Source organism: Calonectris borealis, chromosome 8 (genome assembly GCF_964195595.1).
Source record: "Calonectris borealis chromosome 8, bCalBor7.hap1.2, whole genome shotgun sequence".
Lineage (NCBI taxonomy): Eukaryota > Metazoa > Chordata > Aves > Procellariiformes > Procellariidae > Calonectris > Calonectris borealis.
In genome coordinates this window covers 7,543,227-7,571,109 of record NC_134319.1, presented here as the reverse complement: position 1 = coordinate 7,571,109, position 27,883 = coordinate 7,543,227, and the positions used below count along the sequence as shown (strand labels likewise).

Sequence of the window (27,883 nt, the reverse complement as noted above, 5' to 3'; positions counted from 1 at the left end):
TTTGAGTATAATCAGCTGGAAAATGAGTATTAATGGATGTTCGCACCAGTGTGAATCTTGTACAGTTGAAGTCAACCAATATAAAAAAAGAATATTGACAAGAAAAATACTGGTGGTGAACTCTATCATATTTCTAATGATTTATTAAGCAATGTGAGGCATAAAAGCAACAAACCATTTCAAACCCAACTTACTGCTAGGCTAACGTGCATATGTACACAAGTGATAAGGGTCCAAGAATTATCATCCTAGCAGAAGAAATGTTAGCTACAGAGAAGGTTTGCTACAGCAATGTTGTTTACACTTTTAACAGGATTTGAGCAAGCTTCTACTGAAGGCAACAGAATTACTTTTATCAGGGGCAGATCCATGGGGCAGAGAAGACTGTGCTACAGGTCCCACATGGTGCACTTACCTGCTCTTCTGATGGAGAGCAGCTATGTTGCTGCATGCCCCCAGGTTCTCTGTCTCCAGCCATTCACACCAGTGGGACCTCAGTCAGGCTCTCAAGCAGAGCCTACTATCTGTACTTACCAGGACCACTCAGTTCAGCCCAGATTGGGGGAGATGCTATTTGGCAATTGAACTTTGATATAAAATAAGCCCCGAAGAATTGTAAGGTCCTGCCTCCATCCAAGTGACCTCAGTGAAGAATCCTGCATACACAGAAGTCCTGATTTCTCTCCCATGAGATTAAGTTTCTAGATAAGAGGAAAAGAAGATACAGCATTTTCCGTGTGATCTGTTTCTGAAAACACAGACCTCGGCCCAAGGAAAGGCGGCTGTAAAAAGAGCTATTAATGATAACTCCAGACTGTCTTATTTAAAGCGAATGAAAACCCTATGTGCAACAGGGACAGCATGAGATCGTATTTGTACAGAACACTAAATGCGTGTGATGCTTTACAGATCAACAAAAATATGGGGGCATCATTCTTCATTATAGTCTATCAATTTTACATTAATATAGCTTCATAAAAATAGAGAAACTGCACAGCATCACCCCAAGCAAGCGAAGGTCTATCAACAAATCTGTAATTGAAGCAATCATAGTATCAGGCACAACAGAAGCACAAATTCATGCATAAGCATTATGCTGCTTCCTAAATCACCCAGACTGTCCGCCAGCAGAAAATTGACAACAGACTCTCTGGACCACCGGCTCAGTTCAGCAAAGGGCAATTCTACACTCCATTACCATCGCAGTTTTAGAAACACTTCCCAGCTTAGGAATAAATTTGTCCTGTTACATTGGGGAAAACACATGCTAAAATATTTATCAAATGAAACCAGCTTCCTTAGTGAGAACTAACCTCTGGGCAGATTGAGTTTCTCTGCTTTCATGTGTAGCTACGTGATTTGTCTGGAGAAGGTGCAACAAGTTGATGTTTTGAGGAATACAAGTTATTTACTATGACAGAGACAAAAAGAAGGCTCTTAGGACTTGTTCTTGGTCCCACTCCAGTCCAAATCACTCCCCTTGACCGAAAGGATGCAAAAGCAAACTTTGGAGCAAAGCGCAAGGTATAAACGAGCAGAATTAGATCGGCCAATGAGCTAAAGGCATTTTAACACTAAGGGGACATGACTTCAGCAACAGCATAACTGCTTCAAAACATTACGAAACTACATTTAAATGAACTGCACTTTCCACCTGCCGCTATTTTGCCTTACTCCGACATTAAAGAATTATAACTCGACCCAATTTTGGAGGCTCTAGAGCAGCAGGAGAAGGTTTAGTCTTGGCTGTCTGGACCTTACCCTAATGCTTTATACCAAGATTCAGGCAGTGAGAGTCTCTGGCCCTTCTGCAGAACAGAATGATTTCTGGTCTTGCAGGAAAGAGTTTCCGTTTCACTAGTATACCACAATTACCACTCTCAGAAGAACAGAGTCCAGAGAATAAAATGTATCCCCATTTAAAGCATTAATAAAATTAATACAAAGAACTGAAAGGAAAAAAAGCAACTTCTCTCCTCACATGGCACCCAGGTCTTCTTTCTCCATTCAGTGTACCAAAAGGAATGTAATTTCCCTTGACCAAAGGTTTTCTTTTCAACTTCTGAGTATCAGTTGAAAAATTATGAAAACCACAGTAATATCCAGATCTCTTTGCTTAGATGTCTCCTTTTGCTAGTTCTTCATATGGAGCCTGAAGGGAAAGCAGAAGACTACTTCTCTGTCCTACCAGCACTCCCTGCATAATGACAAAGCACATGTGTGAGGGCAAGTGCCTCCTGTCTTACAAACTGAGAGCTCCCGTAAATCTCAGACACCCTTAGCCAGGCCTTTTCGGCAGAGCATGTGGTAGCACCAGAGCTCATCTCCTGCCAACACCTGTAGCTGAGAGAAGGAAATCCTAAGATATGATCCTCAACAAAGAGTCTTTGCCACAGCTGAGCAGTGCTTTGTGCCAGCCTTCCTGATGCTTAGTGACTAAAAATTTCCTAGATAATAGTTATCCTCATCAAGTAGGGCATAAATAAACACGCTGCAAACTTTCATCCACAGTATGTACTTTTCCTGGAGTCAAACAGTCAGACAATAACTATTAGATGATAAAGAATATACACTCAGTTCTAATCTCAAAGTGTCCTTCCACATCACTAATGATAACATATCAAATCAGCCCTGCATTCATTAGGACAGTTATATCAACAGACAGCAAATGTTACATAAAATCTCTTAGATAAGAACAGGCAACATTCTGGTACATGTTTACTTCCTTTTAATTAATGAACAGACTAGTTGCAGTCTATCTTCTGAAATGAGATGTAAACATAAACGACCTCCACATATGCCTTATCTTTCAAAACAGCTTATTGATGAGAGCTGCTGGGACAACCTCTCATCCACACTTGCTTCACTCCTACGTCCATTGCTCTGCCACTTTGAAAATAGAACAGGCTGCATTTTTGTGCAGAAAGGAGAAAAACAGCAGGTACTAAAGGTGCATTTGGCAAAAAAAGAGGTTCATCTCTGTGCCCATGAAAGAAAATGGGAGGGATCATACTAGAAATACACTGGGACTTCTCCAGAGGGAATGGGATCTGCTGCAGAGACTGTACTACTGGGAAGGGGACGCCTCGTGACACGTTGTGGTGGAGAAAAAAGGGACGAACTGAAACGAGCCAAAAGAACAGCAAAAAAGATGATAGGAGGGCTGGCTTATTAAAAACCATTGGAAGGGTGAGCTGTGGATGATCATCCCAGCAAAGGCAAAACAAGCCGTTTCCTTGGGCAGGGGACAGGCTTCTTCAGCTGTGCCAGAGATCAGCAGGGACCAGGTCTTCAGCAGTCTCTCCTTTCAGCTTGAATGACTCTCTGCTTCTGCAATTCCCAACAAACATTAGAAACTAAACACGATAAAGTGATATTATCCTTGTCATAGTCAATAAGGCGAAAGAACTGCTGTTGATCTCACTGGGTCTAGGACTTGTGCCCATTTCACTATTTACGTTTTCAATGGAGGAGGAAAACTCTTCAATCAGTTATTTTATTTGGTAATCAGAGACCTCTGCTTCTGCTGGTGATTTTTTTTGGTTGTTGGGATTTTTTGTTTGCTTGTTTGATTTTTCAATCTTTGTGTAGAGTTTCTTCTGTCAATTCCAGGAGTTTGGCCAAACTCAGCACCCACAGAGTTGCGGACAAATCTCGTAAAGCTTAAGACATTCAAAGTTGAAGATGCATTTTTTTCATGCTCTGTTTGCATCCAAGAGATTCAGGTCAGGATTTGATGCCTTGTGACATATGCTTGTAGCATGCAGCAGCACCCTCTTGGAGCTTTTCCATTTTGTCAGCTTGTGACAGTCTGAACATTGAACAATTTCATAGCACAGAAATGCAGATCAGTGCACAGACTGCACTGAGAATTATAACCACACTCTGGAGATGCAGAGTTGTCACCACCTCTATGTCCACATGGTTACTGTAAAGTCATTTCTCAGACATCATTTGCAGATTTCAAGAGCAAATGATGGAAATACAATTAATGAAATTATCTAATGAAAACAGAAACTCAATTACTGTTGTCTCTCAATTGGACTGTGCTTAGGTCAGAATTCTCAGGCTAATAGGATTGTTAAAACAAAGAAAATGAACAAGTGAAGGAAAAAAATCAACTAGGCGCAGTAACAAAAATGCTCCTAATTAGCATCTTTGTTTTACTGAAGGTATCGCAAAGCTTCAATTGCAGTATATAGCATCAGAGAGTTTTCAAACACACCATTATAATAAAAGAGAAAACAAGAAATTCAAAAGGAATGTGCTATATTAACTTGATACTGCCATGGTAAACAGTTTCACAATCTTGTAAGAAAGATTAAAAAGATCACAAGTTACCATGGTACCATTGCTCCTTCCAGCTTCATGTTTTCAACACAAAATTGAATACTTTAAAGGCGACACGGAGCTGTACTTTCTCCACTGCAAACTCATTCATCCTTTTCTGTGGGAAGCTGCAATAACCAGCATAGGATTTTTTTCAGAATTTCTTTGTTCACAGGAGTCACCAGCTTGTTATTCATAATTCATTATAGTTTCCACAATCTGAAAGTGAAATCATTTTTGGACACAGTTTTCCAAGGCACCTGCAGACAAAGCATCTGAACCAGATTTTGCTCTCAGTGTGCTGCTGTAGAAGTTGGAGTTTTCTGGGTTTGTCTGATTCTCAGCTGAGATTAGCACCTGACCTACCGTTTATTCATTTGCTCAACAGTGACAAAAAACTGCCAGTTACAAAGCGTGCTCCTGTCACTCCAGACGGACAGCGCTAGAGGGGCAGCTCGGAAAACGAGAAGAGAAAGCATGTCATACGGTATTAAAGCAAGGGAGACAGAGGCACATCACCAGCACCTTTTAGGAGTCCTGCTGAATCTTTGCAAAACCTTTTGTTAGCAAGTGTTTTCCCCCCAACTATACAATCGCCTTCCTGCGTCCATTGATTTCTTCTGGCCACTTCTAGTGCCCTAGAACTACTTGCCCTAGACCTGAATTTGGGGCATGTGAGAGACAGATATCTATAGACACAAGTAAGACAAAGTCACAACCAGGACTACTTTGTGTACTTCCTAAAGTAAAACAGGAATTCAGTTTCAAGGAATGAAGAGTTGATATATAAAAGAAAAAGAGAAAAAGAAAAGAAACACCAGCCTGGAGGTAGCTATTAATTTATATTGAAATACAGATTGTTTTTGCTATGGAGAAACATTAGGTTTCCTAGATTTGCATTAAGAGCATACTTCATTTGCCATTACTGCCTGTCTGCTTACCTGCCTGAATGAATACAGGTGTTAACTGACAAGCTATACTTTCCAAATATCATATACAAACAGCCTCATGGACATATCAAGCCTGTCATCAACTACATCCAGGAGAAGATGCCACCCTGCTGCTTGACAGGAGTAGATTAAATATCAGCAAACCTCTTCCTGATCTTAGCAACCATGCTCATGTCACATGAATGACTCCTGCAAAGCATACAGCGAAAGCAGATAAGTCAGGTTGCGCCGTTCTGTGCCCAAGGAGAACACCACAGTTAGCTATGGAGCAACACTTCATACGTCAGTGGGACCTTCTCCTTCACAGGAGTGCTCTCTCTTCCTCTCAACACATCACATTGCCTTAAGGCGAGAGAACTCCAGAGTTTTTTTTCAATGCCAGAGTTTTTTTTCAACGCCAGAGTTTTTTTTTTTTTAAACGCCAGAGGTTTTTTTTTTTAAACGCCAGAGTCCCCAGAGCAACCTCGCTGGCACTACTGCCAGCTGTGCTGCCAGCAGTGCAACAAGCACCGTGCTCTCCTTGGAGAGAAGGCAATTGCAGCTCTGCCATCTGTGAGCACTCGCCAGCTTCCCTTACCTGCGAGTTTCTTCTCCACAGGGGATAGTTTTCTGCCCAAGCACAAAGCTTGACCCACCAAGGGACCTGGGGGAAAAAGAAGCAGAGCTCCCCTCCTCCTGCTCTGGCTCAATACAGGAGGCTCTTGTCTACTTAAATAAATGTTATTTGTATGGCTCACCTTGGTAGCACAGGCAGCGTTATTACTCAAAAACGTTGCGCAGAAATAGCTGTAAAACATCCCACTCCCTTTCGTCTCCTCCTGCAGCAGCTGTGTCTATAGTCATTATTTGCATAAGTCACTCAGATCAGTTGCTATCAATGACTATATGGTGGATTATCACTTAATGTTCTTATATAAATAAGGTTTTTACCTCCTTGACGAAGTGGGTATTTTTGGCTAGGTGGAAAACACTGTAGGGCCTAGACATCAGCCAAGTCTCCCATAAGGAGAGCAGCTGACTTGCTATGACACAACTTAATTTACTGGCCATTCGGAAAGGTTTTTATTTCAATACCGTTTTCATACAGGTAAGAACAGCGGCGCTGGTTGTTCTAACTTGTATGTTTACAGTGGAGCATGTTTATTAAGCTTTTGCAGGATCACAACATAGATAAGGTGATGTGACTTTTTGGGAGCACAGGAGGAATAGCTGCATCAAGGAAGGAGTTACCACTTTTAGTTACTTTACAAAGAACAGCACTTCATACCTTGGCTGATTTATACCCACGCAATACAACAGGAAGGCTTCCTACCTATAACTGAATGCTCACAAGACAGTTTTTAGCCCCAGGTTTGAGATGTTGCATCCAACAATCTGCTTTCTCTTAAAATTCTCCACTACGATATTACACTTTTTCTCCCTAAGCTACATGTACACAAAAAACTAAAATGAACAGGCTCCAGTAAATTAAAAGCTAAAGGACCAATTTCAAAAGACATTGGTCTGAACTGGGTGCCTAGACCATTAGTGGGAGTTCAGCATTGCATTTGAACAACCTTCTTCTGAAGCTTTTTAGATACAAGATGCTATTTTGGCACTTTCTCCAGGCAATGCAACCTCTTGACCCACAGGCAGAAGTTTTGCTGAAAAATGGCAGTGGGTTACCCTCTTCCACCACAAAAGTGTGGCAGCTGAAGGCTGCTACTATCCAGCAGCTGGAGGTTTTCACACACCTCAGCATGGGGGTGCAAAGCTGTGAGCCCCCAAACTCCATACCACTGCCAGGTTAGCAGGTTTTTGGTTTGTTGCTGGTTTTGTTGGTTTTTTTTTTTTGGTTGGTTGAGTTTTTTTATAACTACCAGTATTACCAATTTCCTGAGGCAAAGAAATATATGTATCCTAGCTAGATATATTCAATGTCTTAATTTGTACTGACAGAAGAATGTGTTGTCAAGCTGCTATCAGAATAATGCATCTCCTCCTGTTCATCAAGGAGTAACCACTGAGAAAAATTTCAAAATAGTCCAACACATTTTTACTGTACTTTTCATGCATGTCATACAAACATTATGTATCAGCTAGAAATTGAAGCAGTCTCTTAGACATGATGGATTGTTTCTCATTAGCATATCCTCATGTCAGTAATCAAAATCAAGCAACTTAAAACAAATTAATTCTCCATGTGTTCAGTTAAAATGTGTACCATATGCTGGCTGAAACATATATCAAAGCAAGACTGTGCTACTGTAGAAAGCTTCTTTCTGCAGCTACATCTAACAGCATCACTGGGTCAATTTCCATTAAAATACTAAAAAAATCTTTGTATAACTATTTTCAACCAGCCTTGTGTAGCTCCAAAGGATCAGTTAACTGACTTGCTGAAGTTGGTCATTAGTGACCCATCACAATACGCGCTGTCTCTGTTGGGTCCAATCAGGGGTTAAAGACAAGAGTTTACCCTCTGATCAAACAGGACCTCTGAGAAATCACAATTCACAAGGCGTGTCTGGAGTCGCAGCTTCAGTAGCATTTGCAAGATTTATATGATTGTATTTAGAGTCATCAGTTACTCTACCTAGTTAAACATCTGGCTGCTGTCAAGTTTTCAAGGTACGCCGAGCTGGAATGCACCTGCTTACAATACAAATGATGTTAAGAAGTAGTTGGTATTTCAAGAATAATTAGGACCCTTCATCGTGAAGCGCTGCAGAAAGGTAACTCAGGCTGGCTGAGCAGCACCTCCTCCACCCACTGTTGGAGGTGCATCTGGCCAGGAGGATCAGCAGTGAGCACTCACAGCCGTGGGGCTGCAGGAACCACCACCCCAATCTGCACTGCAGTTGCCTCCTCCCGACTAGACTGTACACCTTGCATTCATGGAAGACACTGGGCACATAGCTCTTTGCAGATCCGCGTTTGTTTTTTATCCCACAATTTAGCTGCAGAATCAATATCAAGTGTAAGATTACACACCACCACTGTGCTCACACATCCTGAGGGACTTGGTGAGAGCAGAGCCACCCTATAGTCCACTCAGTCCTCAGCGTTTCTACTCAAATTGCTAAAAAAACCAGCTGTAGTGGACCGTCTGAAGCTGGCTGGAAGTGGACATATAGCCCGTTTTTATATTAAATCCATTTCAGTTATTTTAATGGTCCTGTTCTAACTTGATTTCAAACAGCAGGAAACCTTCGCTTGCCTTTCCACTCTCCTTACTAGAAGCCTCAATTTGTATTCGATGAGACGACTTGTTTTCCTCTCAACCGATCACTGTCATATGCGTAACTAAATGTGTCAAGCAAACAGTATTATAAGAGATTCATAAATGCTAAACCTCTAAGAGGCTTAGGAATGAGAAACATAATCGAGTGTCACTGCCGGAGGCAGAAGAGTTGTTTAGGAATTCTGATAAGCACCAATTCAGCAGATATTCATTTTTATGCTAGTTAACCAGAAACAGGCAGCTTCAGAAAACAGAAATGCTTCTCTGCCTCTGTGCTCATTCACCATGGGGTAAAGAAATCACCATGGAGTAGAGAAATCGCCGTGCCATCTCAGATCAGCAGTTGAAGTGTTTCAGCATCTGGTCCTGAACAGCACAAGCTCCTGATCCAAACAGTGATCAGAAAGGGATGTTTCTGGAATAGATACAAAATTGCAGTCATGTACAATTATGTAAAACTTTACCGATGGGGGAAACATCTTCCTAACGTAGAAGCCAATCACCAACAAACCAGCGGCAGGCCTTTTCAATACTGTTTCATGTATAACTGAAATACAGAAACCTCTCCTCCTCCTCCTCCTCCTCCCTTGCCTGTACAGCCAAACATGCAGATTCAGACAAATTCCACAGACTTTTTATGACATGATGCTCCCAATTTAAAAATTTTTCTTAACCCTATAGGTGTCATTTAAAGGACCTCACCCCTCACAGGTCCTTCCCTCGCTGGTAAAACTGGACACTGTGACTACAAGATGCTCCCTGATCATTCTTGGTTGTAAGCCTTAGAAAGCCACTGTCATCACATAGATCAGGCAAGTTATCTCACATCCCACTGGCTGATAATTTTTCAGTCAAATTACCTATCATCACTGCCTGCCTCTCCCTTTCAATGGTAACCAAGGAGTTATGGCAGGAGGAGGACTGTAAATTGATGGGGTTTGCTCCCCCTCCCAGAAGGAGCCTGCAGCTGGAGAGGAGCCCTGGGACGGGCTCACCCTGGTGTCCCCTGCAGCTGGCAGCAGCACCAGCTCCTGGGGTTGCTCTTCTTTGGTATTTCTATTCACAGAACGCAACAGCCAGAACCTCTTCCCTTGCACTCTTCTCAGCTTCAAAGCAAAATTACATTTTGCACTGAGTAGCCAGCTAGACAGCCCTCTTCATTACTTTTCTGTTGAGCTCTACTCACTACTTGCAGGTAAATCCAGCCTGTATTTAATCTCTAAATTTGAAGCTATTTTCATACTGGCCTTGACTGCAATATTTCATGCACAGGTACATGCTATGCCACCAATCTGTGAACTGACTTCCCATAGAAATCTGCCGAATCTTCTGATGAAGAGCAGAAGGAAGGTACCTGAGCACAGCAATACAGATAACCTGATGAAGGCATTCACTTTGCTGCCCTGATCTAGCTAACCAGCAAACGCATCACCTCGCTCCTTCAATACCTCTGGGCTCACTTCAATTCACTTTGATCTCTCTGAACTTGACACTATTGTATCTGCTCCTGAAAGATGCTCTTCAAAATAGAGTTTGATTTTACAAAGGGCTGAACATCTTCAACTCCTATTTCACCAGTGGAAACATACCTTAGGTCAAAACACATCTAGACACAGAGTGATCACTGCAGCACTATTAATTAACAATTAGACGCAGGCTTCCAGTGAACTGTCTGAATCGAGGTAGGATAAAGTAGTCAACACGTATATCAGCTATCTGTCAACTTTGAACTGCCATATTTGTTAAAGCCAAAACAGACATACACATAAAAGCATCCTGCACTGATAAGTTAATAGCAAAGGACTTCCTTGTGGTTTCCAGAAGGAAAACATCCCTTTCCTTTAGTGACTTTTTGCACTCTTCTCACTACACCTACAGGAAGTTTCAATAGCACCATCAAGTCAATACCGATACACAATCTGCATGCATTTAGCTTCAAAAACAGTATTGCTAACTGCTTTCTAAAAGGTAAATCTTTCATGTTATCAAAATAATTCTTAAGACATATTGACTTTCATGACTCCTTGCTACTTTCAAAATTCAGTTCTCTCCCACAGACAATCAAGAAAAAACCTCTAAATAGGTTCATAGTCTTCTGTTCATTAAAAAAAACCCATACTTTGCAATGCTACTTTGAAGGAGGAATTCTGCAAAAGCAGAGCTGGAAAACTGAATTGTATTACAAGTTGAAAAAGCAGAAAGCATGCTGCCATTCATTTTAGTCACTTCCAAGCAATTTCGTTTGAATCTGCTGAAGGCAAATTTCAGTGTAAAGTATGAAAGCTTGAGATCATCTAGTTACTAAGATGAATGCCTGTTAAATCTTCAGTTGGGACTATCGCCTTCATTTATAAAAACACAATTTCCGCTCCAACAACAGAATTAGCATAAGTGCCCTTACAGTCTTGCTCACAGGATCCGTCAGCTATATCTTCTTTCTTATTTCAATCTAAGATTGACGTCAGCAGCATTCACAACCTTTTGAGAACTCATTCTCCAGTTTCTACTTAATTCGATGTCTCAAAACATTTATATGACTCACAAAATTTGCTGTTTGAAGCTTCAAGGCACAAAGATGGAAAGAAATCCAAAGGGAAAAAAAGATTGCGTTTAATATAGTAAAATAATAGTAAAGAAAAAGAGCCAGAGAAAATATAGTCAGGTGTTATCTTTGGCAAGGGTTGTGCAGTAAAAGAAGTGCAATTTTCTCTTTCATTACTCAATAAAGCAAAGAAACACAATTTTCTATTCCATTCATTACTCATAGTGAATGGGGAGGTCAGTCATAAAAGTGATGTTAAATACATACGATTTTGCAGCAATCTGCAAGAGTTGAGCGATACTTTGGGACCACCAACGCAAAGAATCAAGGCATCAAGCCTCTCGACAGAGAACACTTCTTTACACAGAACACACATATCTGACTGGGAGAAAGCTCCCCTGGAGCTCTTTCCTGCTGGAAACAGCTCCCAATTGCAAGTCTGAATTCAAAGTGCAATCTGTACTGTGCAGAAGCGCAAAACTTGAGAAGAGCTCATTTCTGAGGAGTAAGAAGTGGGATGTAGTCACCGATGCCAATACAGATTTCATTCCTGCAAAGCCCTGTCCCTTCCTCTGTAGATACACAGGCGCTGTACATCCTCTGGATGAAGGGAAGACCATGCAGATGGGGAGATGCATCCCTGATTGCACCTCACAGGGAGACAATCTACTGCAATGCTTCCACTGTAGAAGTTCCAAACCTGGGTCTGTGCAAGTCCATCTCTGGTAAAAAACAAACTATCCCTCTTTTTCTGAAAAGAGAACACCAGTTATACAAATCCCTCAAGCCTTGACACACTGTCAAATTAACACTGTTATTGTTATTAATCAAGAATTTAATAGATGAGATCTTAAAATTAACATGTCTTGGGAATCTTTTAATTTTAAAAAATGGAGATCCAATGAGTCATGACTGAAAAAGTCACTCAGCATCTGCCTTTGAGAAACTATTTTGGACAAATACTTTATTGAGCAGATGGATTTTAGCAGAACACACATGACTCATCTGTGGAATGAGGGCAATTAAATCTTTATCAATTTTTGTTGTATCCATAAAATAAGTAGACAAATTAGAATTGAAAATCTCCTGCTTCTCATACTTCCTAGTAACAGTCCCAGAGTAGTTAGCAAATATTATAGCCTGGATTTATTCTCACTTTCCTTCACGAAAAATTTATTACAAAAAGAAATCAATGCTGCAATGCTTCTCAGACACGTAGACTATATTTAAAAAAAGAAAAAAAAAAAAGAGGGCCACATTGCATGGATTCTGACATTATAATCAACAAAACAAATACCACCTCTTCTCTGCCCTTGTATTAGGTGATAAAAAATGGTTGGGTTTTTTTTTAAAAAAAAGCTCTGTTTTTTTTTTAATCATCAAACTGACTGCACTGACTCTCTTGCAGTTGTAGGATAACATAATATTATATGTTTAGAGGGCACATTCTCAGACAGGATAAATGGCTGCCATTCCAGGAACTTTAAAACTCTGAAGACCCCAGCTGGAGTAAAAGGGATGCGTAGGTTTGATATTTTCAGTACCAGAGTGAATAAACACCTTGTATGCAGTTACTGGAAAACAAAGCTATTAATTTCCTTCTGTTTAAGCAGTCTGATTTTGTAAACGGTATGGCAGGTGACTACCTTGCCATCACTTAGCAACATCAGGTTTTGACACGCAACTGGAGCTACTGTGCTTCCCAGTCCCCCAGCCGTCCGAAGAGGATTTCCACAGCCCGTGCTGCAGGTGGGAGAACTGCCACATGACTTCGAGCCAATGACGCAGTGATGCAAAGATGCTGTTGTGACTAAGTTACAGCCAGATTCTGCAAGCACCACTGACTCGGGTGAAATTTCCCATTAAAACAGTAAGTATCTGGAAGACCAAGGCCATTTCCACATTTAGGTGAAAGACTATTCAAATCACAGTTTTGCCACTGACAATGGTGTGGATGATTTTTGCTGAATTTGTTCCATTTAGATTTCTTGCATTCTCTTGATAGAATAATAAGTAGAGTAGCTCCTATGCATATTTACATCAGAATTTTAGCAGGAAATCTGAAATAATTTCAAACATGTCCAAGATTTCAAAATGACGGCCGCAGCTTTGACATGCTACTGTGGAGTGGGGCATGTGCAACTCAGAACAGTAACAAGTACATTACGGGGGCAGAACTTTATACAGGTTCTTCCCTCGGAAGTACACTTCTCCCTAAATAAATCATTAACCAGCACAAGTGAAAGGAAATGATTAATTTTACACCTCCAAACCCCAAAGACTCAGGGGGTACTAAGCAGTTTTCACAAATTCACCTCATTTAATATCTTTGCAGTAGTGACTTTTCCTGCATGGTTTTTTCAAGACAAAGGGCATTCCTGTAAAGAGATCCATTTTAGCCAGGATATGGAGCCTTAAACAGGTATGGATTTTCAGCTGTCACATAATTATAGCACAACAGTTGGAATGAGCATCAGTATAGAAACACTGTTCATCTGGAGCCCTGAGTTGCTATAATCAGCCAACCCATTCAAGTCCCTTCTGTGCTTTACACCATGTCTCGCACTTAGGAAGACAGGGGGAAAGGAGGTTTGGTGAGGAAGGGTGTATAAAAACAGGCTGAAGAGCTTTGCCAAATGCATACCTTCCTCATCTCAGGAAGCCAAGCCCAGACACCAACCACCTCGCGCGAAGGCTGGAATCCACATGGTGTTTGTGCAGACTGACACTTCAGTGACAGCAAGTTCCATCCCTGCAGAACGCAGCCCTCCTGGGCTTGCTGCTCGGGGCCACTCCCTGCTGCTTGCAAGCCACTGCTTGCTTTGGTGTTGCTTTCCACTGTAATTAACGTAATCATTAAAGGCACTGGGGTTTTTTGGTTTTCATTTCATCTGCACAGGCCCTCACTTACCAGACAGAGCTAGCTCCAGAAGTGGAGATGGCACAGCTGTGTCAGCACGAAGCTGTGCTTAAGCTAAATCAGGCTTGCTGCAAGCCCCCTGCCATGCTGCACTAAGCACAACCTTCTTGCTTTCCGACAATGTCTCTCTCCACAGTGCTGAGCAGCTGGATGCACCGGGCCGGGTTACTGCAGCATTAAACCCTACACGTGCTGTAAGCCTGTCCTGCAGATCCTCCAACTTTGCACCAATATAAGAGATTAGAATCATATCTAAAGACCGACCTTATTTTTCTGGTAACTGTTAGCACTGTGTCTTTGGGATTGGAGATGGCAGGAAAAAACCCACTGTACAACCAAACGCTCAATGGCATTTCGACTTCGATACCTTAAATTGTCACCTAAGTTTCTCTCTCTAACAGCTGCATACAGAGAGAACTTGCTCTCTGGCAATCATAAACCAGTTTCCACAGTCCTGCAAGCAGCGATTTCTGAAATAGCACAACATTCCCAACAGTGTGTGACACAAGCCTTCAGCCTTGGGCACCTTAGAAATAACATGGGAATAAACCAGACACGTAGCAGGACTGAAACGAGCACTTCGTGTTTGTCCCATTAGGGACTGGAACAAACCCCGCCATGCTGCGTTGCAGCAAAGTGGCAGTTTGCAGTAGTTAGGGTAAGAGAAAGGAAGTTTAATCACGCCTTCTGACCCCTAACTAGCTCTTTTCTTGTTTCCCAATCCTCTGTTGCCTTCCATTTAGTCGGCTATACCTTTACAAAGGGAGCAGAGAACAGGTATAAAAGAATTCCGGACTAAGAAGTTTGTATTTTACAGCGACACTGAACAAACAAAAGTGTTTACACCTGATGATAGCAGAGACAACTCCAGAGAGGGTTGATTCTGTCCACCAAGTTGTCAAGACGTTACGTGACTACACACCCCAAATCACACTTAGCCTCCGTTAACCGCTGCGGGGCCGTCACCATTGTCATAGCTGAAGTTGATAACTACAACAGAAGTAAGTTACAGTGTCTCTTTAGAAACTGCACACACACAAACACATGAACATGAAGTCTGATTTTCTTCACAGTTTTGGCAGTTCTACAAACCAGCAAGGGCTGAGAGAGGGTAAAAGAAGCATAAATGTTGAGGTCCATCATTCCATTCTTACGCAAGAGAGACACAGAAAATGCATTCCTTAATTAGCCTTGCTTGGCTGTAAATTTCCAGTGTTGTTATTCCATGCAATCAATTGATGCACCAGCATGCTATCTTATAGTCAGAATATTTCTTCTCTAAAAAGGAAACAAGTAAATTGACTTCCTCTCTTTTCCCCAGCTCTCCTTGTTCACTCTTACGCACAACTCTATTATTTCAAATTCTGTTACGACAGTACTCTGCGAGAACTATCCCTACGGTTAATGCAAAAGCGTTTACAAAGGTGCTATCTGATTTCACCATGCAAGCCAGGGTGCATAACACAGGGACAAGAGAAAACTATAGGAAAAGTGGTTTAACCTTACAGAAATGTGTACAGCATGAGGCTAAAATGCACAGCAAGGAAGCAATTTAGCATTTGGTGGCGATTCCAATGGGGATGCATTTTTCAGCCTTTCAATAATGTAGGACAGTTTTAGAGTTAAAAAAAATCCAAAACATTTCATGGGAGTTACTTCTCTTTCTTCCCTCTTAAGAAAAAAAAACAAAAAACAAAACAAAGAGAGAGACACCTGCAGATCGCTTGGTAAAGGACTTTCCATGGACTTACCAAAGCTGACTCACACCAGTCTACCACAATTTGGCACTTGGAGCACTCGCTTCCTTTCAGAACTGGGAAGGGCTCAGTGCCCGCTGGCAGTCACGGACCGGGATGCGGTTACCATGGCACTCAAACGCTTAGTGACTTCAGAACTGCCACAGCGTTATCACCGATGTAGGGACCAAAGGACGGGAAGCAGCAGGCGGATCTTTGACTAAGCACATGCAACAGCAAAAGCAGCATCAGGGTGAATATCCTGCCTAGTAAACATCCTATGCACAGATCCCCTGTGTGTTCTCTTTTATTTTATCACGCTGGCTACAAGGACAACTGGAAAATGTTTTGAGGCACATGAGTCTAAGACCTTAGGTAAAATGATTACTGGAAAGTACCAAAATATCTGTTCTGAATTTCTGCTGTAAAAAGCATTAAATGCAAAAGGTCAGGAGGTCAGTAACCCATTTGTCTTTCCAAAGCTTAACTGCCTCACTACATCGGAAGAGCCTCCTTGAAGTTTTCCACGTACAGCTTTTCCCCTATTGGGCAACTAGTTAACATTGGCCCATTTGCTCTAGAAAAGGTCCAAACCTTTGAAGTATCAGCAGCTCTTAACACAAATGCACTCAACCCAGCTCCTGGATACAGTCTGGTACCTCTGAGCACAATATTGTAACTTTTTTCATTTTACTGTAATGCACCAAACACAGGCAAATGCTCCATATACCTAGTAACTCTGCAAAGATGTAGCATGAACAGAGATACTACACCTTGCAGTGAGAGTAAATCTGATATTGTAAGCAGGAATAACTCCAGCGGTAACAGAGCTTAGACTGAAGTTGAATTTGGCCTTCACTGTAATGTAGAGTTATAATGAGATAACAATGGATTGAGGTGATTAACTATAAACAGAAATAAACCTTCCATGTCAACTGTTTAGCTGCAAATACAGGAATGCCCTGCTCAGCAAGCTGAGGCTGTTAAATAAATTTAATAGTGAGTGGGATAAAAATAAAAACCTGGGTGGTTAGTTAAGTTTTTATTTCTGTCCCTTGTATCACTCTTGCAACTCTAATCTTAAAGACCATTCAGAGTGGCATGAGCACCAAGTTCTTCCCAAAGCAGGAGTATTATTACTTGAGATATAACCAAGACCTTGGAATTGAATTACAGACACTGTTATTGTACCTCTTCTCCAGTCAAATATTCTGCATTGCATTTTAGCATCAGAAGTAGTGCTTTACGTCCACTCACCCCAGCTGATTTTCATTCCTGGGACACAGCAAGTCCTCAATGCTGCAAATAAGATGTAATCCTTGACTCTCGTACAAGGATCAACCTGTTCTTTTCACTGTCATGACTTTGTCCATTTTAGTTCTTTGTCTAAACAACAAATCAGAGGATTTCACAACAGCTGCGAATCTGAGCAGAATCAGGCCCATTATAGCTTTACGGATATCCATCGCTATTGCATCTATATATTAAATTACAGAACTCTCATTATCTCTTTTTTTAGAAACAAGTTTTGTGCAAGCATTCAAGTTTAAAGTCAGTGCTTATAAGGAACTTTGAAAAAACATGATGGGAATGGGATGCCAGGGGAATAGATGATTCTCTCATCTGAAATGCATAATTAGCTTTTGGTTAAGTGTGCAATTAACATTAAAATTCACAATCAAGTATGACAGCGTTCTAATTTTACCTCCTTTAAATGAAAAAATGAACTTAGTTACCAGTGTTACTTCTTTGAATCCCTTCCCTATGAGGCGAGCTGCACAGTAACATCCTGTCATCCAGGCAACAACTGATACGAAAAGCTTTTAAAAACACTCCATATCTGCCTTCTGGACAGCTACGCAGCTTGGGTTTTATTTTGGTTTACACTTTTTTTGTTTTGTAATGGTAACTGCCACTCAGCATAATTAGCAGTTGTCATATTTCTGTTTGTAAAGATCATTCCCACAAAACCAGAGTGATGTTGCTTTGCACCCTCTTCCCAGCTGTGCCTGAAAGCTGTAACGTGTTTCAGACATACAGCTAATCTCAGACCCCTACAGGTTTCAGCAGTTAAGCCATGGAAACATTTTTGTAATGGGAAAGAAAAAGCTATACTCATCCTAGCAGTTGATAAGCAGCACCTTAAAAGAAAAATCATACTGCAGTCTAAATATGCTGTCTCCATCCGAACACCACATCCTTTTTGCCTTTTAACCTGAAGTTAAATTTAACCTCTATTTGCCTTTAAAAAGTTGAAAGTAGTTTCAACTGTAACACCAAAACTGCCAAAGCCTGTATTTAATCATGTTTATTATTAATCAAATATATGTTTATAGTATGTGCAACAAAAAATGAGGCTCCACTGTGCAGGGTGCCGTACAAAAGTATAATGAAAGTGTAATGAAATTCCTCACACAAAGCACATAATTTGTGGTGTGCAAAGTGTTGTGGCGTGCAAGTGTTTTGGCCTAAACAGCGCCAATGATTTTCCATCAGTAAATTTGCGTTACTATCCAGAGAGCTCATGGAATTAACCTAGACTGGGCCAGTGTGGAGGACCAGAGTTTGCCCCTCAGCAGTTAACCTCAATGCTGTGCTGCTCAAGAGTTCTGCCATTGTTACTACTTACCACCATTATTACTTACCACCAAGAGACACACAAACGCACAGAAGGAGGAAAAAAAAGAAATCTCGTATTGCTCTCACGTAAAACCAAAAACACTTTTATTCATTCGCCCTGCTTCCATCTGAATCTGGACAAAGTGGCCTTCTCTAGCTGCTAGGCAACCTGAAAGCTGCATTGAGTATTAACTGTATGCATTTGCTAAGAATATAATAATGTTACCTTTGAGATTTATTTATAATAAAAAACATATCTAGCTGAAAATATAATAGCTTTCCTTCAGTAATCAGTAATTAGCAACTCTGGGAATACAAAACTGTTGGTCAAGAAAGAAATAATCCACATGTACACCCTACATGCAGAGAGATGATATAAATCGGCTCCCTACAAATATATAGTAAGGGAGATGCTTTATATGAAAGTATTATTACAAATGGCAGTGGCATAAAAAAAAATCTAATACAAGAATTACATTTATGTAGATGTCAGAATATCTACATAATATATTAATAGATTTACATAAGTAATATTTTAAATTAGAAATGTTACCAAACCTCATTCAACTACAAAATGAGCTTTCTCAGTAAAGGTCATTTATTAAATTTACAGAAAACCACCATTCCTAAACAAGACAGAAAAGACTTGAAATTAAAACAGAGTCAACTGATCTTGGAGTTCTTTAACAAAAAAAAAGAACCCCACAAAACATTACTTCACATAACCTCTCTCCAGACCATTTTACTGTTTTTTTCTCTAGCAGCAGAGCTATCATTCTACCTTAAAAACACCATGAATATCTTTACTGTGTCCCATTCCTCTCAAACTCAAGAGATACTCCTTTCAAGCCTTTTCAAAGCAGATTATTTCCCAGACTGCTAGTTCACTAGCATAACTGATAGGAATCTTATTAAAATATCAATTTGGGTGATTGAGGTGTTAATATCAATAAAGCAAGAAAGCAAGAGGGCCGCTAATGACATCAAAATTGAACAGAGCAGCACTCTTTTTTGATCATTACACCTGACAGCTTGTCAAATCCTGATTCACAAAATACGGACTTCCTCAAATTCAGCACAAACACAAAAGCTAGATCTCTAGCGTAAAAACGCTCATCAAATTCTACTGGAGATTTTAACCATGAGATAGGCCAGAAAGACATTTACTGACACGGCAACACACTGTTAGTCTTTATATGCAGCTGCTTGGCACTGGAAGCAGTGTGGATTTTTGTTAGCTTTAAGAAAACTCAAGGAACTCTTTGTAGCTGGGGTCCTACACCCAAATATTCTGCTCTTCCGTTCAACACCAGCAACAGTCAGTGTAGAAAGTCCCAATAATCGCTGATGCAACTTCCCTCCTGCCTTGAGATTTGTAGGACACAAACCGAGGTTATTTGTGCAGAGCCCTTGAGCACCTCCAGTCTCCACAGCTGCATACACTTAAGAGCTCCACAAGCACCCACGAATTGAGAGAGACCTGGCTCCACAGAGCAGAGAACACTACAGGTTCCTAGAAGTGCTCCTCTCTGGATTTTATAAAGACATTTGAAGTGGTTGATTTAAACACTTGTACCTTCTCCTTCTTCGCTTAGTTTCACATTAGTTTCACACTAAACCTGATTCAGGTAAGACTTAACACCAAGCTTAGGGGGAACATAATTCAAAACAAAAGTCAACATAACTGGAAAGTTGTAAAAGCCAAGTGTTCAATGGAGCCGCGGGATCCCACACTCACAGAAACTCACTAGCAGCTGTAAATCATTAAAAAAAGTAATTGGAAGACAGGTTGGTAAGAACACTCTTCCTTCTTACACATAGGAATGCATAGTTTTGGTATGCTAATGGCCCCCACTACTACTACATGCACCCTGAAGAATATATTGAAATTACAGGTTTAGTCTCAGGACAGGCAGGAGGTAAACAAGTTCAAATACTGTGGTTTTCAGAGAGGTACACACTTAATGTTTTTGTTAAGGTCCTTAAATCATGACTCACATCAGGGATCCATGCAAGGAGCACAGAAAGAGAGAAGAACAGAACATGAGTCACTCTGGAAACTGTCAAACACTTACATGAACCTTTTATTGAAAAAAAATTTTAAATCAACAATGTTGTTGGTAACTCCAATATTACAGGTTCTATAGATAGGACCTACTGAGGAATCCACTTGACATCTCTCTTCATAAGAAATTCAAGGTTATTAAAGACTTTTTCCCCCCAAAGCCTTCAAACAGATTTAATTAAGATTATTGCTTAATTAATTTTCATCCCGGTATCTTTGCAAAAAACCCAAATATTTCATGGTGCTTTTTGTCTTGCTTTTACACAGCTTATTAGAGAATTTCATGTTCCAAGATTAAGAAAGACAAACTGGATGGAAATCATCTTTAATTGCTTATGGGGCCTGAAATACAAACATTCTTATTACCTAAACCCTAAATTAAATCAAATCGTTTCACGTCAGGTTCTCTACATTAGTTTCAATGCCAGAATTCTGCAACATGAAAAGGATCTTTTATTAAATAATTTGTGGTACCCTTCACCCAGCAACACAGAAATAAAATGAATCATATTGTTGCAGTTAAAAAAACCCAAAACAACAGAAGTTCCTCATTTTAGATTCTCACCAATTTATTGTGACTATTCAAGATAGTCACAATAAATAAAAAAACCCCAATATGATTACTATAATATTACATTTAAATGCAATGACTACAGATTAATTATAAATCAAGTGTGTATAGATCAATTAGAAGACTATGCTCTTACCTGGGGCACGATTTGGGTAGAAATGCTATACAGTTTCAGGTCATCTTCAAGTCTGAACTTTAAGCTTAACTTGTGGGAGAAGCCACTAAGTAGGCAGCTACTTCGAGTTAGTAAGCGTACTCCTTTGAAATTGTTTAAGAGAATATTAGCCTCATATCTTCTATTTGAGATCTCTTCCTTTTATGCAAAACAGAAGAGAAGAATCTTGCTAACTGGAAGTGCCGTGGTACTTTAGAACACAGCAATCTGAGCCTAGGTTTTTTAAACACCCTGAGTAATTCACTGGGACACGGAGGGTTTAAGCACCATCAGGATAAACTGCATTTGCACTGTAGAGTTTACGCCATTTGCCAGCAAGTAGAATAAAAGAAAACACCTGCTTTCCATAAAAAGGAACATCATGAGCTACTGACAATTGCTTGGCCTTAGTCTGCCACTCTGCAGCTCAGGAACTCTTTTTTTTTTTTTTTTTAACCTAGGTTTTAACTAGGTTAGGATGCTGTAATTCAAAAAGGCTGAAAATGTCCCATGACTGGGTGTTTGAGCAGAGGGAGCCTCCAGCTTACCTGCACAAGTTCTCTTCCCATTTGATTTACCAAGAAGTCGTGTCAGCAGAGATGGTTTGAAGCACACCTCTCTCCTCCCCCTGAGGAACCCTGGGTGGGTGAAGTGAGCTGGCTGGGCACTGCTGAGCAGGTACATGAGTTGCAGCAAGATACAAGTATCTTATTTGGAGGACATAAGCTGATAGTAGAAGCTATGTGTAGAGTTCACTCACTGAGTGCTCACTGAATTTCTTCACCTATTAGTGCTCGCTCAAAAAGCGCTACTAAAGGGCTCCAGATCCGCGTTGGGTTTGTTGTAGTTTAATAGTACACTGACTCCTGAGAACATAGAGCAGCTGCTTAAGAACATATCAGGAGTCCCACCAGTTGAGCGAGACAGCAATATGAAGAGAACTTACTCAGCTATACTGCAGGGATAAAAATGATACAACCACATAAAACTTATGAACAATCAAAATCTGTATTAATCCAAAAATCTACTTCCAAACAAGCTATTTTTTTACCATCATATGTTTGCTGTGATTAATCTAAAGCATTTTTGAAAATGCTGGCACTTACCCAAATCTGCAGTTTCACCCGCTTGTCATTCCTATAAACCGTTTTCACTTTGAAGTCAATTCCTACTGTACTAACAAAGGCTGGTGTGAAAGTGTCGTCGGCGTATCTGAAGAGGAAGGATGTTTTACCCACGCTGCTGTTGCCAATGATCAGGAGTTTGAACATGTAATCAAAATTTTGATCTGAAGTATCTTTCTGCCTGTATCTGGCATCTGTTACTGAAGCCATCTAAGAAAACGACAAACATTAAAAAAGAACAGATTTAAGAGCAGTTCGGCATTTGTTTTCCTTAACTGTGTACCATATGTTTAGTTTATCTCTCTTCTTTCTAATATCGTAACCACTATATCTGCTGAATAAAGAGAAACACACCTTGAAATCTTCTTTTAAATCCTGGCTTTAAATTTCTATTATCCACTTGTACTGGTAAGATTTCCAAACCCAAGAAATACACCTGTTGCACCGCTTTGTGTTTAAAAGAATAACAGATGGCTATTGCAGATTGTTCAAATACTAGTGGGGAAACAGCATTCTTTACTCCTGTGGCAGGGTGCCACTTCTGTTGCTCCAATAAACTGGAGTACTGCAACCATGAACTAAAATCTTTGACAGTGCATCCAACTATGCAATTCATTAAGCAGCCTTCAAGGCAGGTAAACCTAAATAATTCCTTTTATGACTACTAAGGAAAATCTGCACATTTCTAGCACATGCACATTTACAGAAGAAAAAAAAAAAAAGGCAATGGGAGAAGATGAAACACCAGGAATTTCAGCTGAAAACTTTTAATCCATCCAAAACCTATCTACCCTCAAGACTGCAATTAAAATAAACAGCACCTGCATAAAACATGAGGCCTCAGTGGGGCTCCAGGCAGCACTTGGAACAGATAAATTATCACTTTTTATTATGGGGACATGAGAGTTGGGGACGTTAGTGGGGTGGGGAGGGGGGAAGATGCAGCCTCAGAGATCCCTCCTTCTCTTGTGACCCTGAACTGGATTCAGAAACCAAAAAAACAACTGCGGAATCTGAAATATCAAGACGGGTGGAACTCACTGAGCAGCCCTGGCTGCTTTAACGTATGCAGCTCAGACACTAAATGGGAGAAGGCAAGGCCCTGACTTTTCATCTCTGTTTGTACAAAGCAGAAGACAACTACACAGACCAAATTACTCCAGAGAGAAGAAAAAGGAAACTCTACCTTTTAACAGATATACCACACTTTTAAACTCTAATGCTGTTTCAAAATTTACCCCACATCAAACAAGCAAAGGTCTCAGCTCCTTATAACCAGTCACGGGGTTGTGTAAACTGGGGCAACGACAGCACGGGTCTGATTAGCAGCTACTCGTCCAAACTAGGACATGTGCTACTTGTGTGCCGTGTCAGAAAGCACTGAGTGGAGACTGAAGTCTCTTCTTCCCCCGGCATCCAAAGAAATAAGTTAATTTTCCCCTCAACTCAGTTTCGCGGGCATTTTTAGGAACAAAACTCCCACCAAAGTCTACTCTCACCATGTGCCCAAATACTTTCCTTCTTAGCAAGCCTCACCTGCACACAGGACTTCACTGACTCACTGAAAAAAAAAAACAAAACAAAAACAAACCAAACAGTTCAAAACTCGCTGTAGTTAAACAGCTATAAACCAAAATGCTGTCCAAAGGCGATTTAAATTGGGATGACAATTTAACTTAAATTCCCAACAGAGGGGAAACAAATCAAAACCAACCCATTTTAAACATCAGTAAAATATGCATGACAGTTTATCGCTGACTAAACACATGCAACTTTCTCACACAGAAAAGGGCTGGTGCAGCAGACATTTCGTTCACAGATTGCATTAACAAGGACAGTTTCTGAAGAACTTTATCCATAGCTCAATAGTCAACAGCTGCACTGAATGCAGTAAAATCTTCCCACAAGTGATTCTCTGAAGGATACAACACAATTCTGATACACACTCTTCTGAACTTCAGCTGCTATTCAGTAAGACTACAGTCCTTTGCAAGCACTCCAGAAAACCCAAGCACAAATTTTCTTCTCACCAGCGTGTCAGAAAAGGGCTCTTCTACTCATGCTTTGCGGTTCTTAACAGGAATTTCTAAAATGAAGAATTCAACATCCAACTGACTTCCAGACACACACTCAGGCCAAAGCACTCACTGCCTCTGTTCAAATGTTAGAAATCACAGCTGCAAAAATTATGAATCCAGATGATTAGTTGATTTGTACCATCACCAAAGTGGAAGACAGTAAGAAGTTCTCTGTTTGAGTAATTTATCTTCCTCATACACATACATAATGTCCACAAATGCCTCTGAGAACACATGTGCACTTACAAAAGAAGAAAAAAAAATTAAAAATCTCTACTTCTCCATTCCACTCACAGAGGCTTGAGAAAAGTGAGGTGCCCTCAACACTTGAAGCCTAGTCACTTAAAGATTCAGAGGCAGACCTTTAACAAAGAAATATTCCACTAATCATACAGGAATCAATATCTTCTTTTTACCCCTGCCTTCACAGAATCCGTCCACACACTCCAAGCTGATCTTTTAAATGAAACACTGCTGCTTCTATTAACCCCCCTAGATTGCTACAATCAAAAGTGTACCTGGCTACAAATGTGGCTTTCAGATGTCAGTTAAAAAGCAATTACAGAATGCGGCCAGCTCGAGCAGCTTTGTTAGAAGCACAACGCAGAAAATCAGATGAAATGATACTTGCACAGAACGCGGGGCTGTTGTCATAGAAGCACAACGCTCGCTGGCCTGCGCGTGCCGCCGTGCCACGCTGCAGATGCTGCAGGCCGGCTCCCTGAATCATTAGAGGCAGCGGAGACAAAAATTTCAAAGAAAATTCCATCCCCTTGCTTAAATTTGACTTTTCCCTTTCCTCTCCTCTGGTCAATAGAGTGAAACTGAAGGGACTTTAGTACTAATTACTGATTACTCCTCTGATTGCAGATCATTACTGAAGCTGTACACCACCAGCATTTGGGCTGAAAGCGTTCACAGGGCCGCCCCTGGATCTGTGCTTGAGTCCTGAAGCCAGGAACCAGCAGATCTTTCTCCCAGTTCTCCTCCGCTCCCTCCCTCTTCCCCACTTGTTGACCCACCCCTGCTCCAAGCGCTCCCTGGTCACACCAGTCCTGAGGACCATGCAGAGAGATGGTTCAGAGAACAGAGATCCCAGTTAAAAATAAATCCTCCTACAACTTCTCCTGTTTTGCAGGGCTGTTTTTAAAGTTGGTTCAGTTCCTGATCCAGCACAGCTGAGGGAGCCAAGCGGAGGGGACCGAGCGGTGGGAAGCGATGGCAGTTGCTATGCTACTGAGAGAAAGGTCCACGAAATCACATCTCCTGCGGGCCCTCCGCACCTGGTGGAGATTCAGCATCAGCAGCGGAGGGAAGAGGTTACGACATGTCCATGTCAGGCAGCTCCTGCCCAACTCATCAGAACAGCTCGCACAGCCATCGCTCCCAGAGGAGTTTATTCCCTCCTTGGTGAAAGGACGTTTAGTTGGCAGCGTAACCCCCTGCTCTCGGGGTACACAACTACATATGCTCTTTGCTTAGGATGACTCCAAATACTGCAGCGTCTCTCTGCTGTTTTACCAGCACATGCAGACCAATTAGGGTTTTGTTACAGAAGACGAAGTCAAATATGACTGGCACGCAGAGCGCAAAAGAGAGGTTCATGACTGTTTCCATTTTGACTGCCCTGGAATAACCCTCGAGAAAATACCTATACAGGAAAGATTTAGCTACGTTACAGAAAACCCATTACACAGGAGAAGAAAAAGCTGCCAATCAGACTGTCCGTGAGAACACTTCAGTATGAGACCTTGCATCTTTTAGTTCTTTGCCTGGGTATCCCACTTCTTTATAGCTAAGAGCATACTAATATCGACAACCTGTTTTCCCCATATTTTGTGAGAATAGGCAGTTACGTAGCTATGAGATACCTTATTATTTCCCTGTTGAGGAAAAAGCCTGCAGTGTGACCTCGTCTTTTATTAGACAGAGAAACCACGTAGGAGGAGGATGCTACAAATGCTCTAAAGCAATAAAATCTTAATCAGAGCTTATTAGCCACCAAAGAATACGTTCCTCAGTCAAGGTGTTTCTCCTGCCTTTATTTTCTATTTTGGTCTAATGAAGTTTAAAAAAAAGAAGCCTATCACCATAAGACACCTCCATGGGAAACCAGTCTTCACTGCTTTCAGTACTCACTGAAATGTGTCACATAGATGGCTCCACACAGCTGTGCTCTTTAATTTGTGACCAGCATCATGGTGAAGAATCAAACAGTTTTGCAGTGCAACACGAACCATCAAAGTGTTACTGCTCTTACAAATCACTAGAAGTGGTCACTGCTGCCCCACTTCTGCAGTATTTACTGCCTAAAGCCAGCTTCAGTGAAAAGCAGTACATGTCTAAAGCTGATGGTGTTGGCTAGAAATCAACTGACATATCTTGCCATCCATTCATTTCCAGAAAAAAAATAATGCTGGATTCAAGTGTTTCCAGCCTTTATCATTTTGGCCACAAACTAACGGAAGGCTGTTCTTCTCTATCCACTCACAGACAAGAAACAAGAAATCTGATCATTACCTTGGAAGTTTAGGCATTAGCAACCGCATGGGTCTGTTCACAGACACGGCTGTTTCCACATCCCGCTCTCTGTCACAACATTGTGAGGAAGAAGTTTGAATTGCCTTTGGAAAAGGGTCTCCTTGTCTGCTGTCAGTCACCTCAGTTAACCGTGAAACGTGGTCACACTGATGGAACTTATGCTTCAAATTATACACAAAGACATATCTGCAATTTCAACTTGTTATGAACCTGTATATTCTGTATATTACAAGTTCTGTGCATTTCTAACAGTAAAAACATATTTTAATATGTCACTGCTTTATTTTTAAAGCCAAAACTGAAATTTACTACGTTTTGTGTTATATAGGACCAGTGCCAATTTAAATGTGACTATTTAACTGTTTCATCATCATCCGCAAGCACACACACATTTCTTTTATTAGGCAGATGAGAAGATGGGGGTGAAACCACCCCTCTATATTTCTAAGAGTCAAAAATCTTATGACAGCATGCTACTCCAGGCTGAGTCCAGCCTCATTTTGTGTGTGTTCAGCAACTGAGCCTTTGCTGTTTCTCCCGACATACTATTTTACTGCCTTACAGAGCTACCAGTGTTAAACCATCCCTTTATTTCAGAGTCCAAACTTCCTATTTCTTACTTCCATTTTATTGTTCCTGAGTTCCAGTGCTCAAGATCAGCCAACAGAGAAAAGGAGTTAACGACTATCCGTCTAGAAGGAAGTGGTAACAGCAGGCAACAAGAGAAGGGGCACAGTCACAAACACAGCTGTACCTGGTAGACTCCTGGCTATCCATAGGCACTGAGGAATGTGGAAGAATGAAAAGATATTAATAGATACCCTCATTTAGTAAAAGCAGAAATCATGAGGCTAAATAAAGGTAGAAGTTAAAAAAAAACCCACGTACATAGTGCTAAAGTCAATACATTGTGCTAAAGTTGAATAGATCACACATCTGCCAAGGCTCTTATAGAAACATAGGACAGGAGCATTGTAGACAGCTCTGAAGATGCTAAAAGAATGTGGAAACTATTCTGTAAGTTATGTGGT

General features: G+C 40.9%; 1 protein-coding gene across 1 annotated transcript in view; it reads right to left on the bottom strand.

The window, feature by feature from the left end:
• RAB3B (RAB3B, member RAS oncogene family) overlaps nt 1–27,883 on the bottom strand; it is a 59,347-nt gene that overhangs the window by 25,618 nt on the left and 5,846 nt on the right. Inside the window, exon 2 of the mRNA XM_075155784.1 lies at nt 22,216–22,443. Coding sequence (XP_075011885.1) covers nt 22,216–22,443 — 228 coding nt within the window. The remainder of the gene's footprint in view (nt 1–22,215; nt 22,444–27,883) is intronic.